Source organism: Fusarium oxysporum, chromosome 7 (assembly GCF_000149955.1).
Source record: "Fusarium oxysporum f. sp. lycopersici 4287 chromosome 7, whole genome shotgun sequence".
In the NCBI taxonomy this organism is placed as follows: Eukaryota; Fungi; Ascomycota; class Sordariomycetes; order Hypocreales; family Nectriaceae; genus Fusarium; species Fusarium oxysporum.
This window is the reverse complement of record NC_030992.1, coordinates 1,382,044-1,407,458: the sequence shown is the minus strand read 5'-3', so window position 1 is coordinate 1,407,458 and position 25,415 is coordinate 1,382,044. Positions and strand designations below refer to the sequence as shown.

The following is a 25,415-nucleotide window of genomic DNA, read 5'->3' as shown; positions in this document are numbered from 1 at the left end:
TTATGCCTCGATACGCCTATAAAGTAACACGAACCTCCGCCTACTACACACACATCAGTCGACCCAGACCCAAAACTATACCCAAGTGACAGAATTTTCAGCTAGACGAGGATTACTTGCTGCACAGCTTTTGATCATTTGATCGTTATAAACTTGCCTATATTCAAAATTTGCAAGTTTTCCTCGTCGATTAACCTCAGTACTTTTTGCACATTCGCATTTACAAAACCACTTTTGGACTTAGCCAAGACTTCGGCAAAATGATGAACCACGCTCGAGTCAAGGCCCTCAAGGGCGACGGAAAGACCACATCAAAGAAAGCCATCAAGTCAGGTCGTGCTTCTGCTGGTTTGACTCCTCGAGGCTCTCCTTTCGCTTCGCTTCTTACGTCACCCGCGCATTCCGCAGCCCCAAGCCGGGCTGCTTCTGACGAGAGTGAAGATGACTTCGAATACGACGATACCATGAGCGTTGCTTCCGGAAGCTCTCTAGTCGACACCAACGAAGACGGCACCAATACATTCGACGCCAAGCAGTTTATGGAAGAACTTCAGGATCGCAAGCACAACAATAGCGATGCGCGAACTCAACTGCTGGAACTCTACATTAAGGTTTTGCGACATCGATTTGCTCCTGCCACCCACGAGTGGCTTGATGAGTCGGCCAACGAACTCGCAGAGCTTTTCATTCGTGGCGCCAACCGCGGCATGGAAGCCAGAGAGCGACTACTTTACCTTCAGGCATATCTTCTGACTCTTAGTTCCTCAGAGGACGCCAACATTTACGAACATGCCGAAGGAACTCTCAAGCAGATAATTGCCGACGACGATGATGAGGAATGCAAGGCTTTTGGCATCTACGCATTGTGCTTTACTGTGCTTTATGGCGGCGGTGGTGAGACGGAGGCCCTTGAGCTGCTCGACTATCTATACGCTATTGTTGAATCCGATGGAGACAATATTGATTCCTATGACAATGGATTCATTGTTGCGGCTGCTCTTCGAGGTTGGGCCTTTGTTGCTAGCCATGTGGACGACTTTTCATATGCCGCCACCATGGCTTTGGATGGATTTTACGAACAGCTTGACAGCGTTGATGTTGGTGTTCAAGCTCAGGCCGCTGCCTGCATTGCACTCATTTTTGAGGCGGCGCGCAACCATGAGGAAGAGACAGGAGAATCTTGGGATCTTCCCGTCAACCCACAGAAGCTCACAGGTCGCATGTCAGAGCTCGCCAAGCAGAGCTCCAAATCAGTATCAAAGAAGGATCGCCGAGACCTTCGAGATAGCTTGATGAGTGCTATCACCTCACTCGAGAAGGGTGTCGGACCAGGATATTCGTCAGCTGGCTATACACCTCAGAAGGGCGATAAGCGCCCAACCTCCAAGCCCAATGAGGATGGTGTCATTGAATTTGGATACCGTCACAAACTTCGCCTCGGCAACTACGTCGCCGTGATCGATTCGTGGTCACTCTCTTCCAGAATCGACATGATGAGGCTTCTGTTTGGAGGACACCTACAAAAGCACATTTTTGACAACCCTGTCGTTGCTGAGTGTCTAAGTGACGCCGACTTTAGCGACCAGGGACCAGTTGCTAAGAAGTCCCCTAAGAAATAAGACAACTGCATTGCATTGGGAATTTTGAGGTTTGGGTGTTTTGCGGGTGTTTTGATACAGACTTTATACCTGGGGGATTATTACATGGAGGGTTTCCAGAAGGGCATATGTTCTTGGCCGGTCTTCGACGATATTGTCGGAATAGACGAATGGATGATTGTGTTAATGTGATTTTCTGTCGCATTCTTTCAAGCGGCGATGTTTGATGAGTTTATTTTGCCTGACATCTCTATCAATACAGCGTCTTCAAAGTCATTTGTCACATGCTTGCTTGGTGATGATTTGAGTGTTGTCATTTTCTACTTAAAGAAGAGGATAATTTTTGGTGTTTATGGGAATAAGTTAGCGCTTAAGGCTCAAAGTCATCGCATTAACCTCTTGAGGCTTGTTTCTCCCATGAGACATCGTTCAGTTCTCAATAATTCGTAACACATGGATCGTGAAATTCTATTGGTCGCTTATCTTTGGTTGCATCGCAAACTAAGCCACAATTTGATCCCCGCCAAACCCATTAATGAAACTTGGCATCAACCACTCATAAGCTGTAGCACTTACCCTGGCACATGAACTGGGCTGTTTTCAAGGCAGGCCACCACAAGGCATCGACATTTCTTCTTCTGCCTACCACACAACCTCAATCTAATTCATTCAAACTCGACAATAAACTGCAATATACACCATGACGCGAGTCTCGGTATACACTTCGGCCCTGGCGGCCTTTGTAGCTGGTAGGTTTTCCGACTTTCTGCCACAGCACGCGCCTGCAATGACGTATGCGCCCGGTTCTAGTTCATCTCAAGTTGACAAACAATAGCGACGGTCATGATAGTAATCCCGATATGGCTCCCCAACTGGGTAACATACTCCGTTACTTCGGCCACCGGCGAGATAGTCGAGAGACATATCGGTTTACACAAGAGCTGTTCAACGTTGGATGATCCATACTGTCGACCATTCCCTCCCAAGGATCTCTGTCAAGGAGGTGAACGATACTTCTGCTCCATGTGGAGGACCGTTGGATTTCTAGCATCATTTGCTACTCTCTTATGCTTGGGTGGTTTGGTGACTTTTGTTGTCATCATGTGCGGTGGGAAATACAAGCGCGAGACTGGATGGCCTTTTGCCGCTGGCATGTTGACATTGATTTCTGTTATGGAATTTGTGGCCATTTCTATCGTGGTGAGTTGGTCTGCTACGGAACTATTTGGATACAAACTAATCTATGCTAGGCGTATCTTTATGATCATGATGATCAGTTCAATATTCCTGGGTGGTCGCTCGATACGTCGTTCTACCTCAGCACCACCGCGGCAGTTATTTGTCTTCTGACTGCCACTGGTATTGCTTTCTCCGCATACCTTCTTCCTCCCGAGGAAGGATACGATTTCTTGTCGGACCCTCTCGATGCTTAGGAAGTCTACAATAACTAATGCTTGGATTTGGTGCATATTTTCTCGTTTGATGTTCTCATGGGCAGGTGTTTTGGTTTTGAGTAAAGAGTCACTGGTGTTAGATGTCTGGTACATTTCAAGATGCTGATCTGAACTGATACGAGGGGCTCTGCTGTAGCTACCTTGAAATAGATTTAGTAAATCGATAGATTATTTCGCCGATTGCATGTGACTAGAAACCATGACGTATAATCATCACAAGCAGCTGTGTCTGTTGGTAGTCAAAATCCGAACTGTGAGAGCCCACAATCAAGTCAGCTTACAATCTTCCTCTTAGTGATACAACTGCTGTGTGTGTCGTAGTTAGTATAACCGTATGAGGCATGTGGTGATGCAGGCGGGGTATATGTAGCTCCCCACCTTCGACTCTTTATCAACATGAACTTATCCCACACAACCTCGGCTCAGATAAAGATAAATCACCTCAACTTATACCCAAGCACTACTTAACTCCTTGAAATAAAAACACCATGACTACTGATACCCCAGGTCTCTCACCAGATCAACTGGACACCTTCAACCGCGATGGCTACCTCATTCTCCCTGGCGCCCTCTCCAGCTCAACTGTCAAATCTCTACTCGACGAAACTCACAATCTTCTCGAAACTTTCTCGCTAGATGACCACCCTCTCACACGTTTCTCAACCGGCGAGAAACGTGACCATGTTGGTGACGACTACTTCCTGACTTCAGGCGATAAGGTCCGGTTCTTCTTCGAGGAAGACGCCTTTGACGACGATGGAAAACTCACCAAGCCCAAGGCTCGTGCTGTTAACAAAATTGGCCATTACTTGCACGCTCTATCGCCTCCATTTGCTCGTCTTCTGGACCACGATACAAGCAAGGTCAGCCCACCTGCTGTGGCACGTAGCCTTGGCTTCAAAGACCCTCGGTGTCTGCAGAGCATGGTTATCTGCAAGCAACCAGAAATAGGAGGCGCCGTGCCTCCCCACCAAGTATGTCAACCTGATGCTGTTTTATGACTGACTAACATCCGCCAGGATAGCACTTTCTTGTACACCAACCCTCCATCGGCGGTCGGTTTCTGGTATGCACTTGAAGATGCCACGCTTGAAAATGGATGTCTAAGTTTCCTGCCTGGTTCACATCTCTGGGCACCAGTTGAGAAAAGACTCGTTCGCAAGGCAGGCAATGTGGGTACAGAGATGGTAGACAATGATGGGCCAAAATTCCCTGCAGCAGTAGGCTACGGACAAGCAGCGCCAGACGGACAACATGAGTATGTCCCTGGAGAAGTCAAGGCTGGTGATCTAGTCCTTATTCACGGCAACCTGTTGCATAAGAGCGAGAAGAACATCAGTCAAAAGGGACGAATTATTTACACGTTCCACATCATTGAAGGACAAGACAGGGATTATGATGATAAGAATTGGCTTCAACCACCAAACGAAGGGTTCACCAAGTTGTATGCTTAAAGGAATACGATGATCTCTAAATAACATATACCATTGCAACGCTCATTAGAGCCTCTCTTTACGTCCACAGATAAATATGCCAATAGACATACATTGAAACATGATGCGTAGGTATGTCGATAAAATTAGTTTGTGAACATGGTTTGACAGTCTATCCGGCTCCAGCTTCGTCCTAATCCTGTGTCATCAAAGACGGGTATCATAATCTTCACTCAGAGTCCGAATCATCCTCACTCGAGCTGTCGCCAGAGCTTGACTCATCCGAGGAAGACGAGGAATCGCTCGAATCTTCCTCACCGGACTGTCGATAAGGTCGTGCCGGGGCCTCATTCTCAGATTCGTCCTCGGACGATGACGAGCTCCCGCTGCTGCTGGTGTCGGAGTCACTATCGGAATCAGAGTCCGAGTCCGACTCGGAACTGCTGGAATCGCTGTCTTCGACATTCACACGGAGCTTTCGTCGACGTTTTCCGGGAACGCCGTCGGCGATCTTCACAGTCTTCTCTGCATCTGTAGTTGATGTGACGTTATTATCGCTTGCAGTGATGGTCTGTGATGATGCGATGCTGGCCTCAGTGTCTTCGCCATCGGAAAGTTCATCAATGACAAGCTCAGCTCTCATGCGCTTCACAAGTCGGCGAATGATGACATCCTCCTCTTCTGAGTCCGAGAGGTAATCGACCTCGGTGAAGCCCTTTCTCTTAGTTCCCACTGGGTGATTTTCAAGGATTCTAGCAAGGACCTCCTCATATCGTTGTTGAGTAGCCTCAAGGTCTTTGGTTCCCTCAGGGAACACCTTTGCTCCATCCGATTGGTCCTGGTCCCTAACCTCGCGAGCATTCTCCAGCAGTCGCATCCTCACAAAGCCCTTCAAGTCTTGGATGTAGTCGTAGAAGGTTTCAATGTCAGAGGCGGGGATTCCATCGGCATCGAAAACGTGCTTGATTAGGTTTGACTGGTGGTTTTTGTTGAACTTCCAGCTATCGCGAGCTGTCTTCCAGAGCCTCAAGTATTCAAGCGCAGGCTTGAGATCAGTAGGAACCTGGGGTTTGGGTTTCTTTGCGGGGCCTTTGCTCTTGGCCTTGCTCTGTTTAACGGGCCTTGATGGTGTCCTGACAAAGTGGTTGTTGGGTGGTGCATCGGCAAAGGTGACTGACTTCTGCCTCTTTAACTGTCCTGGTGCATTCCAACTTGTTGTGGCTTCATCCTGACGTGGTCGCTTAGCAACCTGAGAGGAATTGGAAGGCGGCGGGGCGTCGAATTTTCTCTTTGTACTTGACTGGGTGCTTGTGCTTGTCCTGCTGGTTGGGTGCCCAAGGCTGGGCTCAGATGCATCAGAAGGTTGCTTGAGCTTCAAGCCCAATTTCTTCCAGGCGGGAGTTTGACCAGACATTGTGAGATGATATTTGTACAGTTGGTTTGAAGGGGAGGACCGAGAAACAGTAACAAGAACAGGAACGGACTTCGACTCTCAAAAGTTGAGATTCTGAGATTTGTGTTTTCTTCAACTTCCTCAGATTTGCTGTAGTTGCCAGGGTCCACGAATTTTCTTCTAGCTGCTGTGTGAGCGGTGGATTCTCTGTTGACTTCCAAAGGGCCAATAACAACAGCACAAAGTCTAAAGGGGGGCACTGAGTTGTCAGTTCTGCAGGTTCCTTTTAGCGTAGTGCAAGTGCAAGGCCGATATGCAATGTCGTGTTGTTGCGGGCCGGATCTCCTGGGTTGTCAAGCAACTTTTTTTCTGAGGATTATCATGAGTGGATCTAGGATTGCGATAAGATAAGGAATGTGGAGAGCTTGGACGACAATATTATATGGAAAGAGCTTGAGAGACTGACTGGGGACTTTATCATCTCAGACCTCTCTGGGGGTATAAAGTGCTGGAATTTTCTGGTTTTATACAGCCTTTTATGTAGTTTGAACTCGCAAAATAGCTTTTAACCGATGAACGAATCCCAGGCTTCTCTTATGAGAAGGTATCGTAGTGTCTGTCTTTTCTATCACCCTGCCACCTACCACATTCTGCCTGAGGATTACATAATGCCAGCGAGGCATCAACTCAGCCTTCCCATTGAGCTCCGTTGCCTCACTGTGCTCTAGGCAAGCTCCTGCTAACGCGTCGATTATCTCAACCCACAATAGCTCCCCTCAACCTCCGCAACGTCAATCAACATCTCAAACTCGCCTCATTCAGAACTTAACGAGTTCTTCTTGAGCTTCATCCGCTAATTCTACCCGATCCCGAACCGTTAAATAACACAAATCCTCCACAATGTCGGGTATGCTATGCTGCTGCATCAATCCGGTCTATGGCATCCTTGCTAACACACAATTAAACAGCCGGCGCATACGATCGACACATTACCATCTTCGCTGATAATGGTCGGCTGTACCAAGTTGGTATGCGAATCCCGAGCGTCAAGAGCACCGAACCCTACGACTTCTTTGACCAATGACGTTGATGGATACATGATTCAGGACTGACATGAATGCAGAGTACGCCTTCAAGGCGATTACGGCTGCCAACATTATGTCCGTCGGTGTGAGAGGCAAGGACTGTGCTGTTGTTCTGTCTCAGAAGAAGGTTCCCGTATGTTGATAATGTTGGACAATCTCATGATCAGCACTGATGATGACAATAGGACAAGCTTATGGACCCCGCCTCTGTCACTCATATCTTCCAGCTCTCTCCCTCAGTCGGCTGCGTCATCACAGGATCCATCGCAGATGCCCGGGCTTTCGCTCAAAGGGCTCAGGGCGAAGCAGCAGAATTTCGATACAAGTATGGGTATGAGATGCCAGCTGATGCACTAGCCAAGCGTCTTGCCAACATCAGCCAAGTCTACACTCAACGAGTAAGCATATTCTCATCCTCAAAACTGCGACCAATCATATACTGACCTTACCCCCAGGCTTACATGCGACCTTACGGCGTTGCGACCACTCTGATTTCGCTCGACTCGGAATATGGCCCCCAGCTGTTCAAGTGCGACCCTGCTGGATACTACATCGGTTACAAGGGAACTGCGGCAGGCCCGAAGCAACAGGAGGCGCTGAACCACCTTGAGAAGAAGCTCCGCAACAAGGAGCATGCGGAGGGATCTTGGGAGGAGGTTGTTGAGCTGGCCATCACAACACTGAGCACAGTTCTGAGCATGGATTTCAAGAAGGGAGAGATCGAGATCGGTATCGTGGGTGGACCTCGACCTGACGGTGAAGAGGGAACCTACTCGGGATTCCGAACATTGACCGAGGACGAGATTGACGACCGGTTACAAGCTATCGCAGAGAAGGACTGAGCGAGTGGAGAGAATGATATGGAACATGGGATGAAACATAGTCGGCCGGCCATAGTAGAAGGTCGGTGCACTTTGTCGCGAGGAATCAGAGGCCTGATTCGTGGGCTGCAGAGACGACATTCTGTTCCCAGGAACGTGGGCCACGCAATACCAATGCAGGGGGATGGATTATCAAGATCAGAGACTTGGATGCCGTCGTGGGCGTGGGTCCTCGTCAGTGTGTCACTAGCCGTCCTTACCATGTGCAATAGAAACTGATGAGACTTTTCAATTGAGCAAATGACAACAGTCGCGCCTGATGACCCAATTGAGGACGAGTGTGCCTCGCGCCAAGTTACTAAGAGCCTACGATGGGACTAAGATATGCCAGTTAGTGGGTCATGGGTGTAGTGCAGGTTTGAGTGTTGAGAAAACCAATATTTCTCAATAGTGGATCTATTTCAGACATGAACAAAGGCGCAAGCCTCGCAACGAAGCCAGTTCGATTTGATGCAGGTTTGTTCTAGCGTGGTTTGTTCTAATTTTGGTCAATGCGCATACCTATGCCATTTACTTTCTCCAAAACAAGCTCAATTGGAATTGATCTCTAAGTCATACGAGAATCTAGAACGTGAATGACAAAAGAGGCTTCTTGACGAGTGACTGCACGTATGATTTCCAAGTTTGAATGAATATGCGGACAGAGCTATCCCGAAATATGCTAGTATCTTCATCACATCCTTGGAAGTGATAATCATATGGGATCAAATATGTCAATGCACAGAATTGGAGAAAACAAGCGGTTGGTAATGAATATTTCTCCTGGCATGCACAAGCTTGTTGACAAGGCTTGTGAAATATGATCTGAAAGTGAAAGCCATCCATCCGGTCGATCGGATCTACTACTACGTCTTTACAGGGGCCCCTGGTTTACTGGGAAGCTCCTTGGAGTTGATGGCTGGCTACCTATAGTAAGCGCCGATTTGAGCCTCCCAGGGGCGCTGAAAGAAGACAAGCCACGACCAATCCAAAAACAGGATCAAGTTCTGATGTAAGTTGTTTACAGAACCAAGGCGCGGGAGCGGGAGCGGGAGCGATGGAAAGTAACCGAGACGGAGGAGTTCGTGTTAAGGATGGTATGGAATGGGAGGCGAACGTTGAGAAGGCGAACGGTAGAGAGTTCGTAGACTAAAGTTTTAGTTTGTCGAAGTCAATAACGGTTGAAGAACATGAGGAATGATGTTGGTTGGGGGACAGAATGTGAGCGGCCTCAAACGGCGTCATGCAAAGAATAGAGGGCATGACGCCACAGCGTGGTCCAGGACCAGTTCCTTGGATTGTGGATGCTTGGTAATGAATGAAGATGCGGTCAACTGACGATTCTGTGCCTCATGATTTGGAGGAAAGCCCAATGTTTTGCAATATCTGCGATCTGCCTTGTTGGAAATGAACCTGGACGAGCTGGAATTGACAAGCCAAGTAAGCAAGCTAGTTGTGATAGATGCAGCATGCCCTGGGCTGGTTTCAGATCTGACTTGACATAGACTACCTTAACCCCCCATGTCAACCATTTAATCTAACATTACATTCTGTATCAAAGCTGGAAGTCGGTGACAAGAGTCGTCAATCGCTCGTGTGAACAACATGAATCATTATTTCGATAACTCCTCATATCGGAATCACCGCTATTGACTCAGCCTTTTGATTTTGTCTTGTGTCGTGTCGTGCCCATGCCTTGTAGGGTTACATTCACTTTTCAGACGGCCTCGTGTAGATAGGCTTGACCCTTTACAGCCATCAGCTCGCCCCGGACAGTTGTGAAAGCTTCATCCGCGCGCCTATTGGCCTCGCTGCCCCGATAGAGCTACAGGGCGTTTCCTATTCGGGAACAGCTAGTGAGTGGCTCATGGGTAGCCAGGTAGCTGAGCCGGCGCCAACCCACCACATCCACCTGCGCTATTCAACAACCTACACATTTATTTTTCTCTCTATCAAATACTTTGACCGTCGCTTTGCTCTATACGCAAGGGCAGGTATCTCAAGCTTAGCATCTCTCTGCGGAGACTTGTTTCTGACAACCACACCCCTGCAGAAAAAGTGACTGCACGTTTCGTAGCGTATAACGTTAACATACCCGGTGTATTTTTACTTTGTTTGCTCGGACAAAGATACTTTTTAGGATGTTTTAGTCCGTCGGAAAACTGAAGATATGTGAAATTCGCAATGGCTTGAGTCTTGACCCCACGCCGCTCTGTCTAAAGACGGAATACGGTATCGTGCTTAAACTACAAGACGAGCCGAGGAGAAAGAGAAACGCCTCTTTGACGCCTCTCAACTAGAATATCACGGATGCTCGACCCTATCGGGAGAGAAAAACCGGGTGTGGCTGGACACACACCCATCGATTTCATCCTCACCCTCAACACCATGCCATGCCATGCCATGCTCATGACGTGCCACACACATACACACTACCTACATGGGGCTCTTTACTCTCCGGGCCCTGCAGTACTCTGCATATATCCAGGGGCAGGACAGGGTAAGGAGTAGGGCTGAGGGTAAGGCTTTGGCCTTGTGCTTGGGTTCCATTCGATAACATGATGGTTTGCCACCAGCTGGTCCGGGGTCGTCGATGTTTTTGAGCTTGCACTTGGACATGCGCTTGCAAAGGGTCGTTCTGAGTGGAGGCACATCTTGACCCTCTCACTGGTGGCCCAGGATTCTGTCTCAGAAGGCTGGCTTTAATTGCCGAGCCTCTCATGTGTGTCGTAGGGGCTCTTCGACTAGGAAGAGAGAGGGGGTGCTTGATGTCGGGTGGTATCCCCCCTTGGACCTAGTAGCCGTTCGCTGCCCGTTGGTGGAGCATGGCATGCCTTTGGCAAGCTTAGGTCGAGCTGTAGACTGAAGTTAGACTAGACGGAGACTTTTCTGGAGCAAGAGCTTCTTGGAACTCTTCTTGTTGTCTGTGTCTGTTTCTAGTTTCTCGATGGAGTATCTGGGAGGCCTTCGACAACCATCACGATAATACAATACAAAAAGGATGCCCGGTTCTGCTGCTTGTTTCGATTGTTCAGTCAATCAATCAAGCAAGCATTGAAGAACCGGCTTCTCTCAACTGTTACCAAGTGATCGACATGACAAAGCTCTTATAATATTTCCTTACCTACCATTTTCGTCAACTTTTTCATCACCGACTATTTTACGATTCAAATCGATTTTGCTTGATTCGAATACATTACGACTCTATTTCCTACCTCTTCTTCCATTTTGGCCTCGTTGTCTTCGTGTCACAGCTAGTCTGATCACCTTGACCTTTCGAAAGCAATTGTAACCAAATACTAAGAAATAATGGACGGATGTAAGTTATACCTGGCCAGCTTGGCAACTACCCACGGTGGTCAATTGGCATCTTTGCACCACCACAGACCCCCTCAAAGACTCAGAGACACTGACACGTGAACTTGTTATCTCCTACAGTAAACGAGTTCCGCACAATGCGAGTTGCTGAAGTTCTCTCTGATTTCCGAACACTGCAATACTACATAGCTGCTGCTCCTGTCGAACCTGAGGATACTGCAGACTATTACACCGAAGGATGGGCTGCCCTTCGACAATGTGCGCTGGATGGACAACACATTCTGGAATGTGGTGCGGACACCAGCGTGCCAACTCCCCCTGGTGGAGAGCAAGAGCAGATGAAGGCCGAGCTTAAACAGTAGGTCTTCAAGTTTGCTAGACAGTAAATCGGGGCAAGATTATTAACACCTTGAAGAGTTCTCTTGGACGCGTACGCAAGACGACACGAGGGACAGAAGATTTACCTTCGACAAGCGGCGGCTCAACGATGGGTTGAATACAGAAATCAGGTGCTGCAGGGCGGCGTACCAAACTCGAGCAACCAGTCTCAACTTCGAGCATGCGATCGACAGCTGCGAGCGGTACGATAACCTTTACAGGCTATTATTCCCGGTAGCCTTCAATGCTCTAAGCCATCTCAGACTAACTCTTGCTACAGGAGCTCTCAGCCATCGCCGACGAAGTAATCTACGCCGAGCTCAAGGCCTCGGATGAAGGAATGGGCCGCTGGACGGCAGAAGATCCCAGTCTCCGAAGCGTGCTCCGCTGGCTCCGAGCACGCCGGTGAACAATACGCCAGGGAAACAGAGACGACGAAGCTACTACGTACGATCTAAGATACCCCCCAGGACCAACGGTTGTGATGAACGAGAGACGAAACGAAGAGAACCAAAAGCAAGCGAACGACGTCTACGCTAATCATGAAAACTTTCTTCCTATTACTTCTTTGACGCATACGATTCTTTAACGAATACCCTTGACGACCGGATATTTAAGGGGGAGAGTTGAGGTTTGGGGTTGTGATTTTGCAAAGGATAAACATGTTTGTTATATTTTCTTCATGACTTGATGAGTCATGGTTTGTTTTACTGGATGTAAACGATACAGATTTGTGTTGCTTGGGCACACTTTGAGATACATGGAGAGGATCTCCTGGGTCTTGCAGGACCTTAGTTAGGAGAACGGGGCTGGGCTCCATTAACTGCCTGGAGCAGAACAATAGCATAACTATTTACTCTACCTCTTCTCTTGCATTCTCTAATAACTTTATATTCACTTCATCACTTACATGCCTCACCCATGATTGTGGTTCATGTTTCACCAAATAAGTCTCTCAGAAGTGGAGTCTCCCATGCATGTTGCTTCCATTGTTTGGTAACCAATCCGAACAAGGTATTTGTTGAATACAAAATCATTGACGTTCAATTACATATAATCTAGTCTATCAACGCTTGCTCTGAACACACAAGCCAATTCCAACCAACATAAGAGCCATCCCAACCGCAGTATCTAAAATGGTCAATACACAGATAGCCATGAATGAACACAAACTCACCTTTACTGATCACTTTACCATCAACGTACCAATCACCCAGAACGGTAAAGAGGAACGCCAGCGTGTTTACAATAGGCACAGTCAAGCTCAATTCTGATTTTCGTCATTAGTAACTAACAACTCGGCGTGGCAAAGATTCACTAGACTATCCGCGATCGACACCCCCTGACAACCTTTGACAGGTGAGTTTAGAAAGTATAACTTACCAGCCTGTCCAATAAGCAAGAAGAACCAGATACTTCCCGTAAGATTGAGAACCAACGGGATTGCGTAACGAGGATTCTTCAAAAGGTCAATGACCGCAAAGAAAGCTCCGTATAACTTTGACTTCAGCCAGCTAGATTGAACTGATGGGCTCTCGAGCACTGGATGCGTCGGTGGATTATGTGATTGAGCGGCACGACGGATGAAAGGGGTTGTGAAGCCCCACGCGAGGCCGACAAGAACGAAGCTGAGGATGTAATTGAAGACTGGTGGCTTCTCTTCTGCAGATGCCATGATGGTGACGATGCAACACAACCTTCCCTGCGTTCTAGATTTTCAATATCAAGGGATCAAAGAGTGGTGTGAACGTAGACCAGGGAACATGAGGCTCGTGCGTTCGTCAAGAAAGGGCTGATATTAATCCACAAGGCCTATTAGTCGTCGGGTTGTGATGGTTGTGTGGAGGTTGAGATTGAGCCAAGGGCAGAATCTCGCAGGAGAAGTGCTTTCTAAAAATATTACTGGAGGCTAAGGCGTCAACGTGGCTGGCGGGTCGTGAACTCAGCCTCGCCCTAGGGAAATTCTGTCCACTAAGGACGCTATCCTTACAGGGGGCTGTTGATGGGATCCAGGGGGCTTGGGCCAGCTAGTGTGGCGCTTTCTGGCTCCCCGCATGGTCAGTGCTTTTAGCCGCATTCCCGCGCTGACAAGCGACCCGACCATCCATCATGGACATCTTTTTCTCACACAGACACATCGCTTATTCTTTTTGGTGCAAGATGCTGTCACCGCTTGCTAGGAGTAACCCACATGTCGTCCCGGTCACTCGGGGCTTCTTGGCGATGATCCCTGTTCAGCTGGACATGGGGACTTAAAGTTCTGATGCGACGTCATCAGCATGTTGGACATGAGGCCCGTGGTTGGCCTCCCTACCTCCTTGTGATCAACATAGGCCCCGTAGGGAGAGACCTAGTTCCGACGATGAGGAAATTCGATAGACGCACGGCCAAGAGCCGCTCAATGAAGGTCCATTGAGTTTGATTCGCTCCCTTTACCGCGGACACGCCGATGAGCCACTTGTCATATCCAGATGGATCGACATAACATGTCTCGCTGTCCCACGAGGACGGATCAGCTATATGCTAGAGCCAGTTAGTGTCTTTACAGTGGTTTCGTCTAAGTTTCGGATCCCCTAAAAAGCTGGTACGCTCCGTGATTGGCTTTTCGATCTCGGGACTATTATCAAGCTCAACGACACAGAACACAGGATTAAGTGATCGTCAATCCGTACGTCGGCTTCAATTTGACCGCATACGCAGATAACTCGGCCAGCGTCGGTTAAAGGTTTCATTCATACAGACACTCTTGGATATATTTACTTCGGAATTGTCCGAATCATACCCAACGTCTCAGCTTGCCGATCATGCAAAGTTTCTAATGCTCAACCTACCCTTGACCAACCACAAGACAAATGACAGAATTGATATATCACTTAAGTTGATCTTGCTTATAGAACATTGTCAGGTTGCGATTGGATTCACTAATCTTAGGCATGTTTCTATTCAAGATTGTTCCTCTCCAATGCTTTGAGAGTTCAAACTTGGCATAGGTTTAGTGGCCCGTCAATATCCATCAGTTGATCCAACCACCTTCACCCAAGTCTGGAGCAAATTCAATCAAGGAATATTCAACCCCTTTCTCTCATTTCTCTCACGCTTCCTCGTATGTCTCTCTCCTTCTCCAGTGTTTCACGGGATCTCGCGCATTCGTCGTGATCGGTCCTATGTTTACGACACGTTCTGATGTCATGATCCGTGTCCATGATTCATCAACTGGCACAGACCGTCTTTTCATCTTTGTTTGCTTTGGAGTCCTCACTTAAGCCAGTAGCCGTGATTCTAGGGAACATTTGTTGTAATTAGCGATGAGTGCCTCACAAATATGAATTGATGCGTCATGACCTGTAGCTCAATACAGTTTTGTCCAGGAACGTTATAGTGGTCAGAGTTGTGGTATTGTTGTTGATCTCAACTAACATCTTGCCCTTTTCGAATTTCGTCATTGCAATGGTATTGATTTAGACTATACACTTCGTCTTGCATGATCGTGGATGATTTGCAAGGGCACCATTAAAGACTGAGATTTGGTTGCAACAAGATCAGGCTTTACTATCGATCGACCCGATAACATACCTACAAGCTTTCCCCAGGATGTTTCCAATTGCGATCTCTGATATCGCACACATATCAGAATGTCATTATTCACGCTTCAACATCATGATCGAGCATTTGCCTGTGATGAAATCCTTGCTCAGGGGCAGCCTACACGTCACCACACAACAAGCCGTATCCGCATGATTCCTCACCAAAAGCAAACAATCCCGTCGGGTACCAGGTCAATTTGCAAGCTTCCTTGTGAGAAAGCAGCTTGCCGACAGAAACGTCGCAATAAGAGGAGGCTGGACGATCTGCCGGCTCATCAGTTGCATCAATGAAATGATCTTTGATGTTTTCAGGTTGATTTTCAGTCTGGGATCGGCGATGAGAGGCCAAACAAGGGCTGAGAAACAGCTATAAGAAGGTCCTGTTGTCCACAACCAAGCCAACAATTCTCATCATCAACACATCGACCACTCTCAAGCAACAGCTATCACAAGACCTCCTATTCTTTACCAATTTCACCACACACTTCCTTCAAAATGACCGATGCTCAGGTTGCCGGCGGCCACAAGGCTACTATCAACAACCCCAACACCTCCGAGGAGGCCAAGGAGTACTCACGTCAGGCTCTCGAGAACGAGTTCAACGGTGGTGAGGGTAAGCTCCACGCCTCCCATTATAAGTCCTATTCTAACATCTTACAGTTACTGGTGCTGAGGACAACAAGGACAAGAACCCTGGCAATGTTGCTGGCGGTCTCAAGGCGTAAGTTCCAACGTCTCTTAGACTTGACTACCGGCTAATAGCAATAGTACCCTGAACAACCTCAACGTCTCCGATGAGGCCAAGAAGAATGCCAAGGAGCGTCTTGACAAGGAGGATTTCTAAAAACTCCGAGGCTGCCCATGCCTAGCAAGCGACCTTGATACCTACACGAATGTTTGGAAGGCCTTGGAATTTACCAGCGGCATCACTTACATATGAACAATTGAAATTGTCAACAGATTGGCCCCCTTTGTGAATAGATTGTGTAGCAAAGTCAAACCATATAAGATCTGTTTAATGCTTTCATATTTGGATTTGACTTGCACTATTGCCTCTTCAGTGCCACTTACTTGATGTCATTCTCCAGGGGCTTACAATGCGATTTCTGTTGACAAATGAAAGCCTTTCACTATCTAGGGCACACGCCCGTATCGTAGCTTCAATCCTCAAACAGTAATATCCGAACCTTATTGAAAACATCTTACCAACGCCATTCTCCCGCCAACCTGGCATGAATCTAGTGCTATACCGTGCTCCATATAACCCCTTTATCGTGTTTCCGAATAATCGTTCAAGGCAACGCAGACAGCTCCTCTGTGATGTCCGTTGTATTGTCGGATAATCTGCTGGCTATGCAATTCCCACAATCGCGCATAGTGATCGGAGCAAGCAGTGACTAGGTACGCAGAGTCGGCGCTGAAAGCACAATCCCAGACCCAGCGCTGGTGCCCGGTAAGAGTGGCTTCTAGGGGATACGGCTTGGGTTCCAGATCTGTGCTTGGTTCGATGTTCTTCACCTCCCAGATCTTGGCTGTGTGGTCTGCACTACAAGTGGCGAGTTTCTTGACGTCTGGGGATAGAAGAATACGGGTGATGTATTCCTTGTGGGCATTGAAGTGCGTTACCGGCACTAATTGTGTGCGATCAAAGCTCTGAATAAGATTCCATACGAATACGTTGCCCTAGCGAAATGGTTAGAGATCAATTTCCAGCACCTCTGATTGTTACTTACAGCATTGTTCGCAGCGCATAGCAAGGACCCATCACTAGCGACAGTAACGCTGGAGACTGAGACGTCCTCCTCTGGGATGAGCTCATGGGAACAGTTGTTCTCAGCCAAATCCCACACCCTGACACTTCCAGACCTATCGCAGCTGATGATCTCACCCTGGTTGGGGTGAATCACCACGTCGTTGGCCGGACAGCCATGGTTGTAGCTTCGTTGAATCGATCCGGTCCGTGTCTCCCAGATCTTGACGGTCCCGTCCTCGGAGCTAGTTACCATCCATTTCCCCTCGCAGTGAAACGCAACGCCTGTGATGTTTCCAGTGTGGCCCTCAAATGTCAACAACGGGTTGGGATTCGTAGACTTGATATCGTACAGCTTGACGGTATGATGGCCAGCGGCGGCAAGGTATCGCTTGTCGGGAGAGATGCAGAGACGGTTCACCTGGGAGTCAGGGTGTTGAATCGTGCGTGAACAGATACCCGACAAGGCCTCCCAGAATCTAGAAGCCACATGTCAGCCATTTGCGATTACCAGTCGAGAAGCGCATCGTATCGCACCTGATAGTGTGGTCATAGCCAGCTGTAAGGTGGGTTAGCTTGTATTGGAGGATATGTTGATAGAGGAGTCGCATTTACCTGTGCAGAGAATAACAGACATTTCGAAGGCGGAAAATCAGTCGCGTAAGCTCAGCTCATGGTCTTGATAGTTGTCCCAGGACTTTTCGTCAAGGAAGGTCGAGAAACAAAGCATTTATCAAGTTCCCAAGCTCTAATTCCCTACTCCAAAGCCTCCTCTCCACCGCGAAGAACGACGCGCATGGAAACGATATGCAACAACCAAGCTATGCACTTAAACGGTACTAGGACTTCCCCCATGTAGCGCAACGTCGCATCGTCCTTCCATAATTTGAACAACTGACTCTCTGACATGAATATCAACAGCAAAGTTGATTCTCAAGCATTAAAAAAATACACGAAATATTGCCACGACATGATTCTCTCCGTGCTTTCAGCTTAATCAGTGGTAGCGTTTGTGAACCATTATGCCACAATGTGGACACTTGCAAGTGCATACCACAACGATCATGCAGACCAAGTTCAACCAAAAGTCCGAAAAGGCCAGAAATTTCTAGCAGAACCTCGCCAAGTTACTACGAGACCCATATTGTCTGAAAAGGGCGTAATTTGCGCGACGGGCATTGTTTGTGTAACCGGTCGCACAGGCTCATCGTGGTTTCGCCCATGCCATCACCCGTCTCTGCAGCTCGTTCAACAACACCCGCCTGCCCACCTCATAGGGCATTTGCATCAACAACAGCTCCTGGCAGAACAGATGGTATGACTGACCCAACCTTTTTTTGGTCACGTCAACTTGTCATTCTCGCGTGGTCGGGCCGTTGTAACACTCAGCTACAGGAAAATGGACGTTATGTTGGAGGGAATGACGAGAGTCTGATGTTAGAGCAGCTGCAAATGCAGTAACCGTCTATTGGGCAGCAAGTGTATGTCCACGGAATCACGATCTCATTCTGTCACTGAGCTGTATGTCTGAGTGCACCAACTGGGAGTTATTGCACAACGTCAAAGGCAAAGAATGGCACCTTTTGCCTGCGTCAATTTCAAACCGACTTTGAATGAATTATCAGATCATTTCACGATAACATCACAGATGCAGGTCCAACTGTCGTGTGACGCCGTTGGAGGTTCAATACGGCCTGTTGAAATCAAGCCCTTCGGAAGTTTTGAGACATACACAGCATGTCCTACGTGACCCTCAAAACTGGAGGAATTTCTTTCTCTTCGCTGTCATCATACTTGAATCATCAGGTCAGTTGGGACTGACTGCAGACTTCTAAAACGGAACGGAGTCTAGCTGATAGCCCCTGACGGCTCCACCCCCTTCAATAACAGCGAGCGCCGAGTACTGGTATAGTTCAGCTGACTTTCATGTTTTTTGAATCGACACATCACCGATCTTGGGGCTGAGATACAATGATAGATACTATCAGAGATAAGAAAAACTACTGTTCGAGCCACTACGTACCTTCTCTGATTGGTGATCGAAAAGTCTCCTGCGTCGAGGTCATCTGACGGTCTTTTGATGAGCTCAGACGTCATCAAACACGAATAAGCATCCCCAGGTGAATGTGCATGGTTTGAGGCTCAGGATAAGAAGTATCCTGTTAAATCGGCAAAGGTGTCTGCAAGGCCATCCGTGCAACAACCCCGGGATCAACATCTCCGACCTCGTTATCTTTGACTATTCTTTTCCTTAGCGATGGATGATGTACCCGGTATCACCCATTGGAAACGACACGGCATGGATTGGGTGGTCAGACTGTGAATAGTCTCGTCCTTGCAGTATCTTAAGCCGAGCCAAGGCAAGAGACGGTATTGATCGATAAGACAGCCGAGATTGGTTGAGACTTCTGTTGGCCATGACTTTCCCGATTACAAAGCGTTGGTGGGCAGACACTCGAAGGCTCAACAGAGAAGGTTTGAAGTAGTTGGGGGTAACACAGAGGCAGAGCTAACGAAGAGGTGCATGACTTTGCGTATCGAAACATCACAGCAAGCTTACTGTTTCCTTCCTTATTTCCAGTCTTGGCTTGACCGATGGATAACATACGTCTTTTGACCGGTCAGGTTATTGATGGGCGTACAAGAGTGGCATGTTGACAACGATGTCGTGGCTTCGTGTACTTGGTTCTGTCTCTGGGACAACCTTTGGGCTCACTTGATGCAGCAAATAACGACAAACGCGGCTGCCATCAGGAAAGTCGGTCAACTGGTGAACTATGCCATTTGGAGAGGCCCGACACTTATCGGGAGGTTGCACCGGATAAGAGTCAGGATGGACACAGCATGATGGCCAAGACTAGGATCCTCTCAGGGTCTCGGTTTCGTATACTTAAACTATACACCGACGTGATAGCAAGATTTCAGGTGATGCGAATATATCGCCTTCTACGCCCCCTTTCAAGCAAGGCTACTAGCTGACACTTCACGAGACGCGGTCGGTCTGTCCCTCAGAGTCAATATGTGACACCCACCAGATGAGCGCTTTCCAGAATTTCCAGCATCTGTTAAGGGTGTTGGGCATGTAATATCATGGCTGCTGCAACTACTTAGGCATGCACGCAATAGCACAGCTATTTGAGAAATGGCGTCTTTCAATACCCGCGAAGCTGCATGAGTTCAGCCGAAGTCACAGAGTCCGCTTAACCTGGTTCGTCGCAAAAGCTCGGGGTATGAGGCACAACCTTGCGATCATGCAGCAAGCCGTCAGAGTTGGTCAGGATGGATTGTGATTTGCCGGACGCCTCCGCAACCGGTCAACATTTCGAGGCATTTTACCTCCATATAAGCACCGACGACGCGGTCCAGGAGGCGCTCTTGGTACAGACCGAAGGAGAGTTGCATGAAGTGCAAAAGCCACAAAGCGCAGCTATTCGGCCAAGTTTGTGCTGTAGTTCGGGGCCGACAGGAGCTGGTGTAGGGATGTGCGTTTGGAAATGAGGCCCAAACCCAGGACCCCAGATATGTGAATTTGCATCCCGGCTCAGATGAGTGCCGTTAAGTTCGGGCACGAAACAGATTGTCTAGGGATTTGAGCCCGATTAAGGCAACCAAGCATCCTTGACCCGATCGCCATCACAAGACCCGGTTGCAGCCGGCATCTTGACAACGGCTACCAACTCTGACAGACATGATATGACGCTCCATGTCAATTCTCGCCTTCGTGGTGTTTGTGAGGCGGTGTGTTGGTGGCCGTTTTGAACGATGAACATAGCCTCTGTCACATTGGCTGTCTGATACATACTATGGCCGAAGCTGATGCTCTCCAGGTTGAGACTATATATATATATATAGATAGGCCTTCCTGATGCTACAATGAAAGATTTGGAAAAATAAGAAACTCAACTGACTACCAAACTCAAACACCACAAACGGCAACAACTCCTGACATCACTTACCATGGCTTCTTCTCTATCCTCCTACGTCTTTGATGATGAAGGCATGACTTGGATTACCTGCGATCTATGTGCTGGATCCTTCCAGCGTGGGTCGTATGTTCACTACCCTCCCCGTTGTATCTCAGCTTTACTGACTCTGAAGCAGTGGGTTATGCCAGGCCTGCCATGGAACAAAACTTCGTAGAGTTTCCTACAGCTATCTCGCTACAGGATCCTCCCCTCCCCAGGTTCAAGGAGGCACCACTCCTCCACCACCTCCTCCGTCCAGAGGTGGCCAGCATGGCCGTTCTCACGGAGGCTCAAGTGGCTTCAGTATCTATGGTCGTCGTTCTTGATCACTTTACCTCATGGCAGACCATGGCCAGTCTTGCTAAGAAATGTCTTTCAGGACATGTATGAGAGGGGACAGCCGTATCAGGCTACATACAAGTGTGCACACTCAATCGTTTGAGATACCATGTGATTTGCTTTTATTGGAGTGGAAATCTAGCTATGGGGCGATTTTGGTTATGGCTGTCATTTGTCTGGTGTCACTCGTTTCGAGGCTTGACTTGATTTACTCTGATCTTTGGTTTGAAGGATGAAGCTGTGCTGCTACAGGAGCAACAATTGGCAGCTAATCTCACTCCTTAAGAAATAAAATTCTCTCGAAATATGACATTTGTAGCTGTGCCGATCTGTTTTTTAACTCGTATACTCGACATCAAGCCTAGAGCGCCTGAGATACAACCGATTTGCCTGGGTCGTCAACTGTTGAGTGATTCGTATGAGGTTCTCTGTAACTCATGTGTATCTCCTTATCTTAATAACACTGCGGTTCCCCTAAATAATCTCTCAAATTATCGTGGTAGCTGTAGGCTATTCAATGGTTGTCTCTTGGTCAACTCATTCATTAATACAGCATTTGACGAATAGCATCTCCTCCTCTTGCCCCGCGTCATACCGAGAGCTTTACTATTTGGTAATGAACCCCACCCCCACTTCCATTGGATCACATCACTCGTACCCCGATGCCGGCACCAACCCTCATCACTATTTCCATATCTTTCGCCATCTTCATAACTTGCTGGTTTTACTTTTAAACGATGCGAACTGTCCTTAGCCGACTCGCGCTTGCATCTCGATCTTTAACGACCTCAGTATCACCGCTCTCACTATTCCAACGAAGCAACCCCTCCATCATCCGCAAGATGTCGTCTATCACTGAACCAGTTCTTAAGCAGCGTGTCAAGCTGTCTCTCATTCAACTCGCTTCTGGCTCTGACAAGAAGGCCAACCTCGATAGTGCAGCCTCACACGTCGCCCGAGCAGCTTCTTTGGGAGCAAAGATTGTTGTTCTGCCAGAATGCTTCAACTCGCCTTATGGAACAGATCACTTCCCTCAATATGCAGAGACTCTACAACCTAGTCCGCCGTCTAACGATGCTGCGCCCTCTTATCACGCCCTCTCTGCAATGGCCGCTGATAACAAAGTCTACCTCGTTGGTGGGTCAATTCCAGAATACAGCCCGGATACGAAGAAGTATTATAACACAACTCTCATCTTTGGGCCCGACGGTGCCTTGTTGGGTACACATCGCAAGGTGCATCTTTTTGATATCGACATCCCTGGCAAAATCACATTCCGCGAGTCAGATATTCTCAGCCCTGGTAACAAGGTGACACTTGTTGATCTTCCTGAGTACGGCAAGATTGCTGTTGCTATCTGCTACGACGTTCGCTTCCCTGAACTAGCCACCATTGCAGCTCGAAAGGGTGCCTTTGCCCTTATCTATCCTGGTGCTTTCAACACCACAACCGGCCCTCTTCACTGGCAATTGCTCGGTAGAGCTCGAGCTGCCGATAACCAGCTCTATGTAGCTCTCTGCAGTCCCGCACGCGCTGAAACGGGCTATCCTGCTTACGGCCACAGTCTTGTCGCCGACCCAATGGCGCAGGTTCAGGTTGAAGCAGACGAGAAGGAGACCACTGTCGACTGGGAACTCGACCCTGAGAAGATTACCGAAGCGAGGAAGAACATCCCATTGAACACTCAACGAAGGTTTGATGTATACCCTGATGTAAGCGAGGGAAAGATTCAGTTTGAGGAGCCTTGAGAGTCTCGAGACTGCTACCCCTTTGAGCGGCATATAAAAGCTAAGATCGAAATGCACCACGGGACAATGACGTAGGATATATTGAGCGAGGGACCAAAATCCTTTATTTCATGACTCAATTTGCAGTAAAACGCCAGAGTCTTTTCCTTTTTGGAACACATATATACCTTTGCGTCCGTGTTAATCTATGTGTGACCACCTTGGTCATTTTTTTTATCTCCGTTGATCCCTATCCTGCGTAAACTCATAAAAGTAGCCAGCCATCCTACTCAAAGATCTTCGACATGGTACACGGCCTTACTCAAGAGCCTTCTGGGCGAACTTGGGAAGGACGAAGCTGGCCTTGTGAATCTCAGCAGAGTAGTATCGGCACTTGGCGTCCTCCTCCTCCTTGGTCCAGGATCGGAGAGGGGTCTTGACATCGGCCTTGGGGTCCTTGGAGCAGACCATGAAGCCAATCTGACCGGAGGGGTAGGTAGGGATGGTGGTGTAGGCGTACTCGGCGACGGGGAAGATAGCCTGGCAATCCTTCTTGAGGCGGGTGATGAGGGGGAGGTGAAGCCAGGGGCTCTCGGCTGTAAGCAAGTTAACGAGTCAGTGTAGTCCCAGAAGAACTACTATGCAATACAACAATAACATGGCGGATCAGGAACAGCAGAACTGAACGGACGAACGCGGTACACGTTAATCAACAAACGAAATGCATGCTATCGCGGGACTACCGGAAGCAGAGCTGGGAAAGCAGCACTAGCTTCTGGGAGCCCCTAGGAGGGAAGCGGCACCAAAATGTACCCATCGAGGGAGATCCCAGCCACAGCGATCAACTTTGATCCGGGAGGGTTCCCCGATTCTGCCGTTCCTAGGGACGCCAGTTACTCTCCTCAAGAAAATAGGGAACATACAACCTTGAGTAGTAATGACACCGCCCTCGCGGAGAGCGTCGTGGAGGAGCTGGAAGTAGCTCTTCTGGAAGAGAGCCTCGGCGGGACCATCGGGATCGGAGGAGTCGGTGATGATGACGTCGAACTCGTTCTTGTAGTCGTTGAGGAACTTGAAGCCATCGCCAATGTGGGTCTTGGACTTGGGATGGTCGAAACCGCAGGCCATGGAGGGGAGGTGCTCCTTGGAGAGGCGGACAACAGCCTCGTCGATGTCGCAGAGGGTGGCCTCCTCAACACAGTCGTGCTTGACGATCTCACGGAGAACACCACCGTCACCACCGCCAATGACAAGAACCTTCTTGGGGTTGGGGTGGGAGTTGAGGGCGAGGTGGGCGATCATCTCCTGGTAGGAGAACTCGTCACGCTCGGTGCACTGGATAACGTTGTCGAGGACCAGAACGTTGCCGAAGTCGGTGGACTTGAAGATGAGGACATCCTGGTACTTGCTCTTCTCGTGGACGAGGACCTTCTCGACACGGAGGGTCATGGCATGGCCTATTTGGTAGGGTAAGAATTGAAAGCCGTTATCTGAAAGGATTGTATGTGCCTACCGGGCCACATGTCCGAGATCTCTCGGAACCAGCCATCTGAAGAGAATGTTAGCTTTTGCCGACAAGAATTGAAAAATCTGAGGGAATTGGAGTGTATGCAAAGATCTTGTTGTATGGAGGGGAAGTGTAGATTGAAGAGCCGAGGCCATCGCCATTGTGTAGCGATAAGCTCAAGACTTTGAACTCGAACTCTTAGGAGAACCAATCATCAGGTCATAGGCTTCATCTTCCCGCAGAAACCGTTAAGAATTGAGTGACCAGACATGTGCATGATGATCATCATGAGAGAGGGGCAGGATAACGTGGGGCAGTAAAAAAAACATGACATGAACAGCAAGAAAAACATACCCTTGATGGTAGGGTGGGTGATCTCCTCAGAAGACATTTTGCTGTTGGAAGAGTAGAAAGAAGAGAAAGTTCTACGTGACGTAAATGCAAGCGACGAGCCGAAGGTGGAAGTGGTGATGTTTCGTGGAGGTGAAGAAAAAGGCGGGAGTCTTGACTTTTTAAAAAGGTGCATCCATTGCTTCTGGAGCAACTGGTGTACACGGTTGTACAGGTACCCGTGTCCGCGCCTGCGAGTGCAAGAGCTCCCGGTCGTAAGTATTAGTGGAGACACAGCCATGGCTTTAGCGGGTAAAAAATTTGACGCCGCCCACACAGAAACAGAAACTGGTGATGGCACCGTCATTTTTTGGGCATCGATCGATTGGGGCCCCGGACGATTATTAGGCGGTAATTTCAAAGGTTGCTGAGGCATTGCTGGGTACCCTAGACAACTTTGGCTCACTGTAAAGGGTGAAATAGAGTCATGATATAACGCATTGGCCGTTTAACCATGTTGTACTGTTCTTGTACTTGGTCAACGCTAACGTTAAATCTTGTAACTCATTATTCTGCCCAATTGCTGCCATTTTCGGCTTAACCGCGCTAACACGTCAGTGGGACAAGACAAGAGATCAAACAGTCCATAGCACAACGTGGGGTGGTGGAACGACGCTTTGGAGAGTTGAATATC

The 25,415-nt window shown here is 48.4% G+C and overlaps 13 protein-coding genes across 19 annotated transcripts; 9 read left to right on the top strand and 4 right to left on the bottom strand.

The window, feature by feature from the left end:
* Positions 1-260: 260 nt before the first annotated feature.
* FOXG_05177 (uncharacterized protein) lies at positions 261-1,619 on the top strand (the record flags this gene model as incomplete). The annotated part of the gene is made up of 1 exon (XM_018383318.1): positions 261-1,619. One exon carries the CDS (start codon positions 261-263, stop codon positions 1,617-1,619), a length of 1,359 nt encoding a protein of 452 aa, XP_018240215.1.
* A 679-nt stretch (positions 1,620-2,298) lies between these two features.
* Positions 2,299-3,031, top strand: FOXG_05176 (uncharacterized protein; the record flags this gene model as incomplete). The annotated part of the gene is made up of 3 exons (XM_018383317.1): positions 2,299-2,347; positions 2,434-2,798; positions 2,849-3,031. The coding sequence occupies 3 exons, from the start codon at positions 2,299-2,301 to the stop codon at positions 3,029-3,031; spliced, it is 597 nt and encodes a 198-aa protein (XP_018240214.1).
* Positions 3,032-3,420: 389 nt separating this feature from the next.
* On the top strand, positions 3,421-6,206 carry FOXG_05175 (uncharacterized protein). Its single transcript, XM_018383316.1, has 2 exons — positions 3,421-4,026; positions 4,072-6,206. Exons 1-2 carry the CDS (start codon positions 3,541-3,543, stop codon positions 4,504-4,506), a joined length of 921 nt encoding a protein of 306 aa, XP_018240213.1. The 5' UTR covers positions 3,421-3,540; the 3' UTR covers positions 4,507-6,206.
* FOXG_05174 (uncharacterized protein) lies at positions 4,398-6,285 on the bottom strand. Its single transcript, XM_018383315.1, has one exon. The coding sequence runs from the start codon at positions 5,897-5,899 to the stop codon at positions 4,715-4,717; it is 1,185 nt and encodes a 394-aa protein (XP_018240212.1). The 5' UTR covers positions 5,900-6,285; the 3' UTR covers positions 4,398-4,714.
* An 88-nt stretch (positions 6,286-6,373) lies between these two features.
* FOXG_05173 (20S proteasome subunit alpha 1) lies at positions 6,374-8,261 on the top strand. Of its 3 annotated transcripts, XM_018383312.1 has the most exons (5): positions 6,374-6,785; positions 6,847-6,906; positions 7,002-7,096; positions 7,149-7,361; positions 7,419-8,261. In XM_018383312.1, exons 1-5 carry the CDS (start codon positions 6,779-6,781, stop codon positions 7,803-7,805), a joined length of 762 nt encoding a protein of 253 aa, XP_018240209.1. In that variant the 5' UTR covers positions 6,374-6,778; the 3' UTR covers positions 7,806-8,261. The 3 variants fall into 3 exon arrangements, with proteins under 3 accessions (XP_018240209.1, XP_018240210.1, XP_018240211.1); XM_018383313.1 differs by having other exon boundaries at positions 6,847-7,096; XM_018383314.1 differs by having other exon boundaries at positions 6,422-6,785; positions 7,002-7,361.
* Positions 8,262-9,737: 1,476 nt separating this feature from the next.
* FOXG_05172 (uncharacterized protein) lies at positions 9,738-12,428 on the top strand. The gene is made up of 4 exons (XM_018383311.1): positions 9,738-11,142; positions 11,262-11,499; positions 11,557-11,722; positions 11,800-12,428. Exons 1-4 carry the CDS (start codon positions 11,133-11,135, stop codon positions 11,926-11,928), a joined length of 543 nt encoding a protein of 180 aa, XP_018240208.1. The 5' UTR covers positions 9,738-11,132; the 3' UTR covers positions 11,929-12,428.
* A 22-nt stretch (positions 12,429-12,450) lies between these two features.
* FOXG_05171 (uncharacterized protein) lies at positions 12,451-13,435 on the bottom strand. 2 transcript variants are annotated; one of them, XM_018383309.1, is made up of 3 exons: positions 12,903-13,396; positions 12,697-12,789; positions 12,451-12,650 (listed from the first exon to the last, which is right to left on the bottom strand). In XM_018383309.1, the coding sequence occupies exons 1-3, from the start codon at positions 13,192-13,194 to the stop codon at positions 12,586-12,588; spliced, it is 450 nt and encodes a 149-aa protein (XP_018240206.1). In that variant the 5' UTR covers positions 13,195-13,396; the 3' UTR covers positions 12,451-12,585. The 2 variants fall into 2 exon arrangements, with proteins under 2 accessions (XP_018240206.1, XP_018240207.1); XM_018383310.1 differs by having other exon boundaries at positions 12,697-13,435.
* Positions 13,436-15,401: 1,966 nt separating this feature from the next.
* Positions 15,402-16,108, top strand: FOXG_05170 (uncharacterized protein). The gene is made up of 3 exons (XM_018383308.1): positions 15,402-15,716; positions 15,764-15,824; positions 15,872-16,108. Exons 1-3 carry the CDS (start codon positions 15,599-15,601, stop codon positions 15,945-15,947), a joined length of 255 nt encoding a protein of 84 aa, XP_018240205.1. The 5' UTR covers positions 15,402-15,598; the 3' UTR covers positions 15,948-16,108.
* On the bottom strand, positions 16,056-17,630 carry FOXG_05169 (target-rapamycin complex subunit LST8). 2 transcript variants are annotated; one of them, XM_018383306.1, is made up of 4 exons: positions 17,469-17,630; positions 17,391-17,412; positions 16,837-17,332; positions 16,056-16,786 (listed from the first exon to the last, which is right to left on the bottom strand). In XM_018383306.1, exons 1-4 carry the CDS (start codon positions 17,488-17,490, stop codon positions 16,373-16,375), a joined length of 954 nt encoding a protein of 317 aa, XP_018240203.1. In that variant the 5' UTR covers positions 17,491-17,630; the 3' UTR covers positions 16,056-16,372. The 2 variants fall into 2 exon arrangements, with proteins under 2 accessions (XP_018240203.1, XP_018240204.1); XM_018383307.1 differs by having other exon boundaries at positions 16,837-17,412; positions 17,469-17,610.
* Positions 17,631-17,883: 253 nt separating this feature from the next.
* FOXG_18990 (uncharacterized protein) lies at positions 17,884-18,314 on the top strand (the record flags this gene model as incomplete). The annotated part of the gene is made up of 2 exons (XM_018399147.1): positions 17,884-18,168; positions 18,249-18,314. 2 exons carry the CDS (start codon positions 17,884-17,886, stop codon positions 18,312-18,314), a joined length of 351 nt encoding a protein of 116 aa, XP_018240202.1.
* Positions 18,315-20,810: 2,496 nt separating this feature from the next.
* FOXG_05168 (uncharacterized protein) lies at positions 20,811-21,208 on the top strand (the record flags this gene model as incomplete). Its single annotated transcript, XM_018383305.1, has 2 exons — positions 20,811-20,902; positions 20,935-21,208. The coding sequence occupies 2 exons, from the start codon at positions 20,811-20,813 to the stop codon at positions 21,206-21,208; spliced, it is 366 nt and encodes a 121-aa protein (XP_018240201.1).
* Positions 21,209-21,455: 247 nt separating this feature from the next.
* FOXG_18989 (spermidine synthase) lies at positions 21,456-25,259 on the bottom strand (the record flags this gene model as incomplete). Of its 3 annotated transcripts, none has more annotated exons than XM_018399145.1 (4): positions 21,456-23,480; positions 23,811-24,341; positions 24,398-24,433; positions 24,746-25,259. In XM_018399145.1, 4 exons carry the CDS (start codon positions 25,155-25,157, stop codon positions 23,203-23,205), a joined length of 1,257 nt encoding a protein of 418 aa, XP_018240198.1. In that variant the 3' UTR covers positions 21,456-23,202. The 3 variants fall into 3 exon arrangements, with proteins under 3 accessions (XP_018240198.1, XP_018240197.1, XP_018240199.1); XM_018399144.1 differs by having other exon boundaries at positions 23,808-24,341; positions 24,746-25,157; XM_018399146.1 differs by having other exon boundaries at positions 21,456-24,341.
* On the top strand, positions 21,809-24,462 carry FOXG_05167 (nitrilase). The gene is made up of 2 exons (XM_018383304.1): positions 21,809-23,498; positions 23,555-24,462. The coding sequence occupies exon 1, from the start codon at positions 21,895-21,897 to the stop codon at positions 22,903-22,905; it is 1,011 nt and encodes a 336-aa protein (XP_018240200.1). The 5' UTR covers positions 21,809-21,894; the 3' UTR covers positions 22,906-23,498; positions 23,555-24,462.
* Positions 25,260-25,415: the final 156 nt, after the last annotated feature.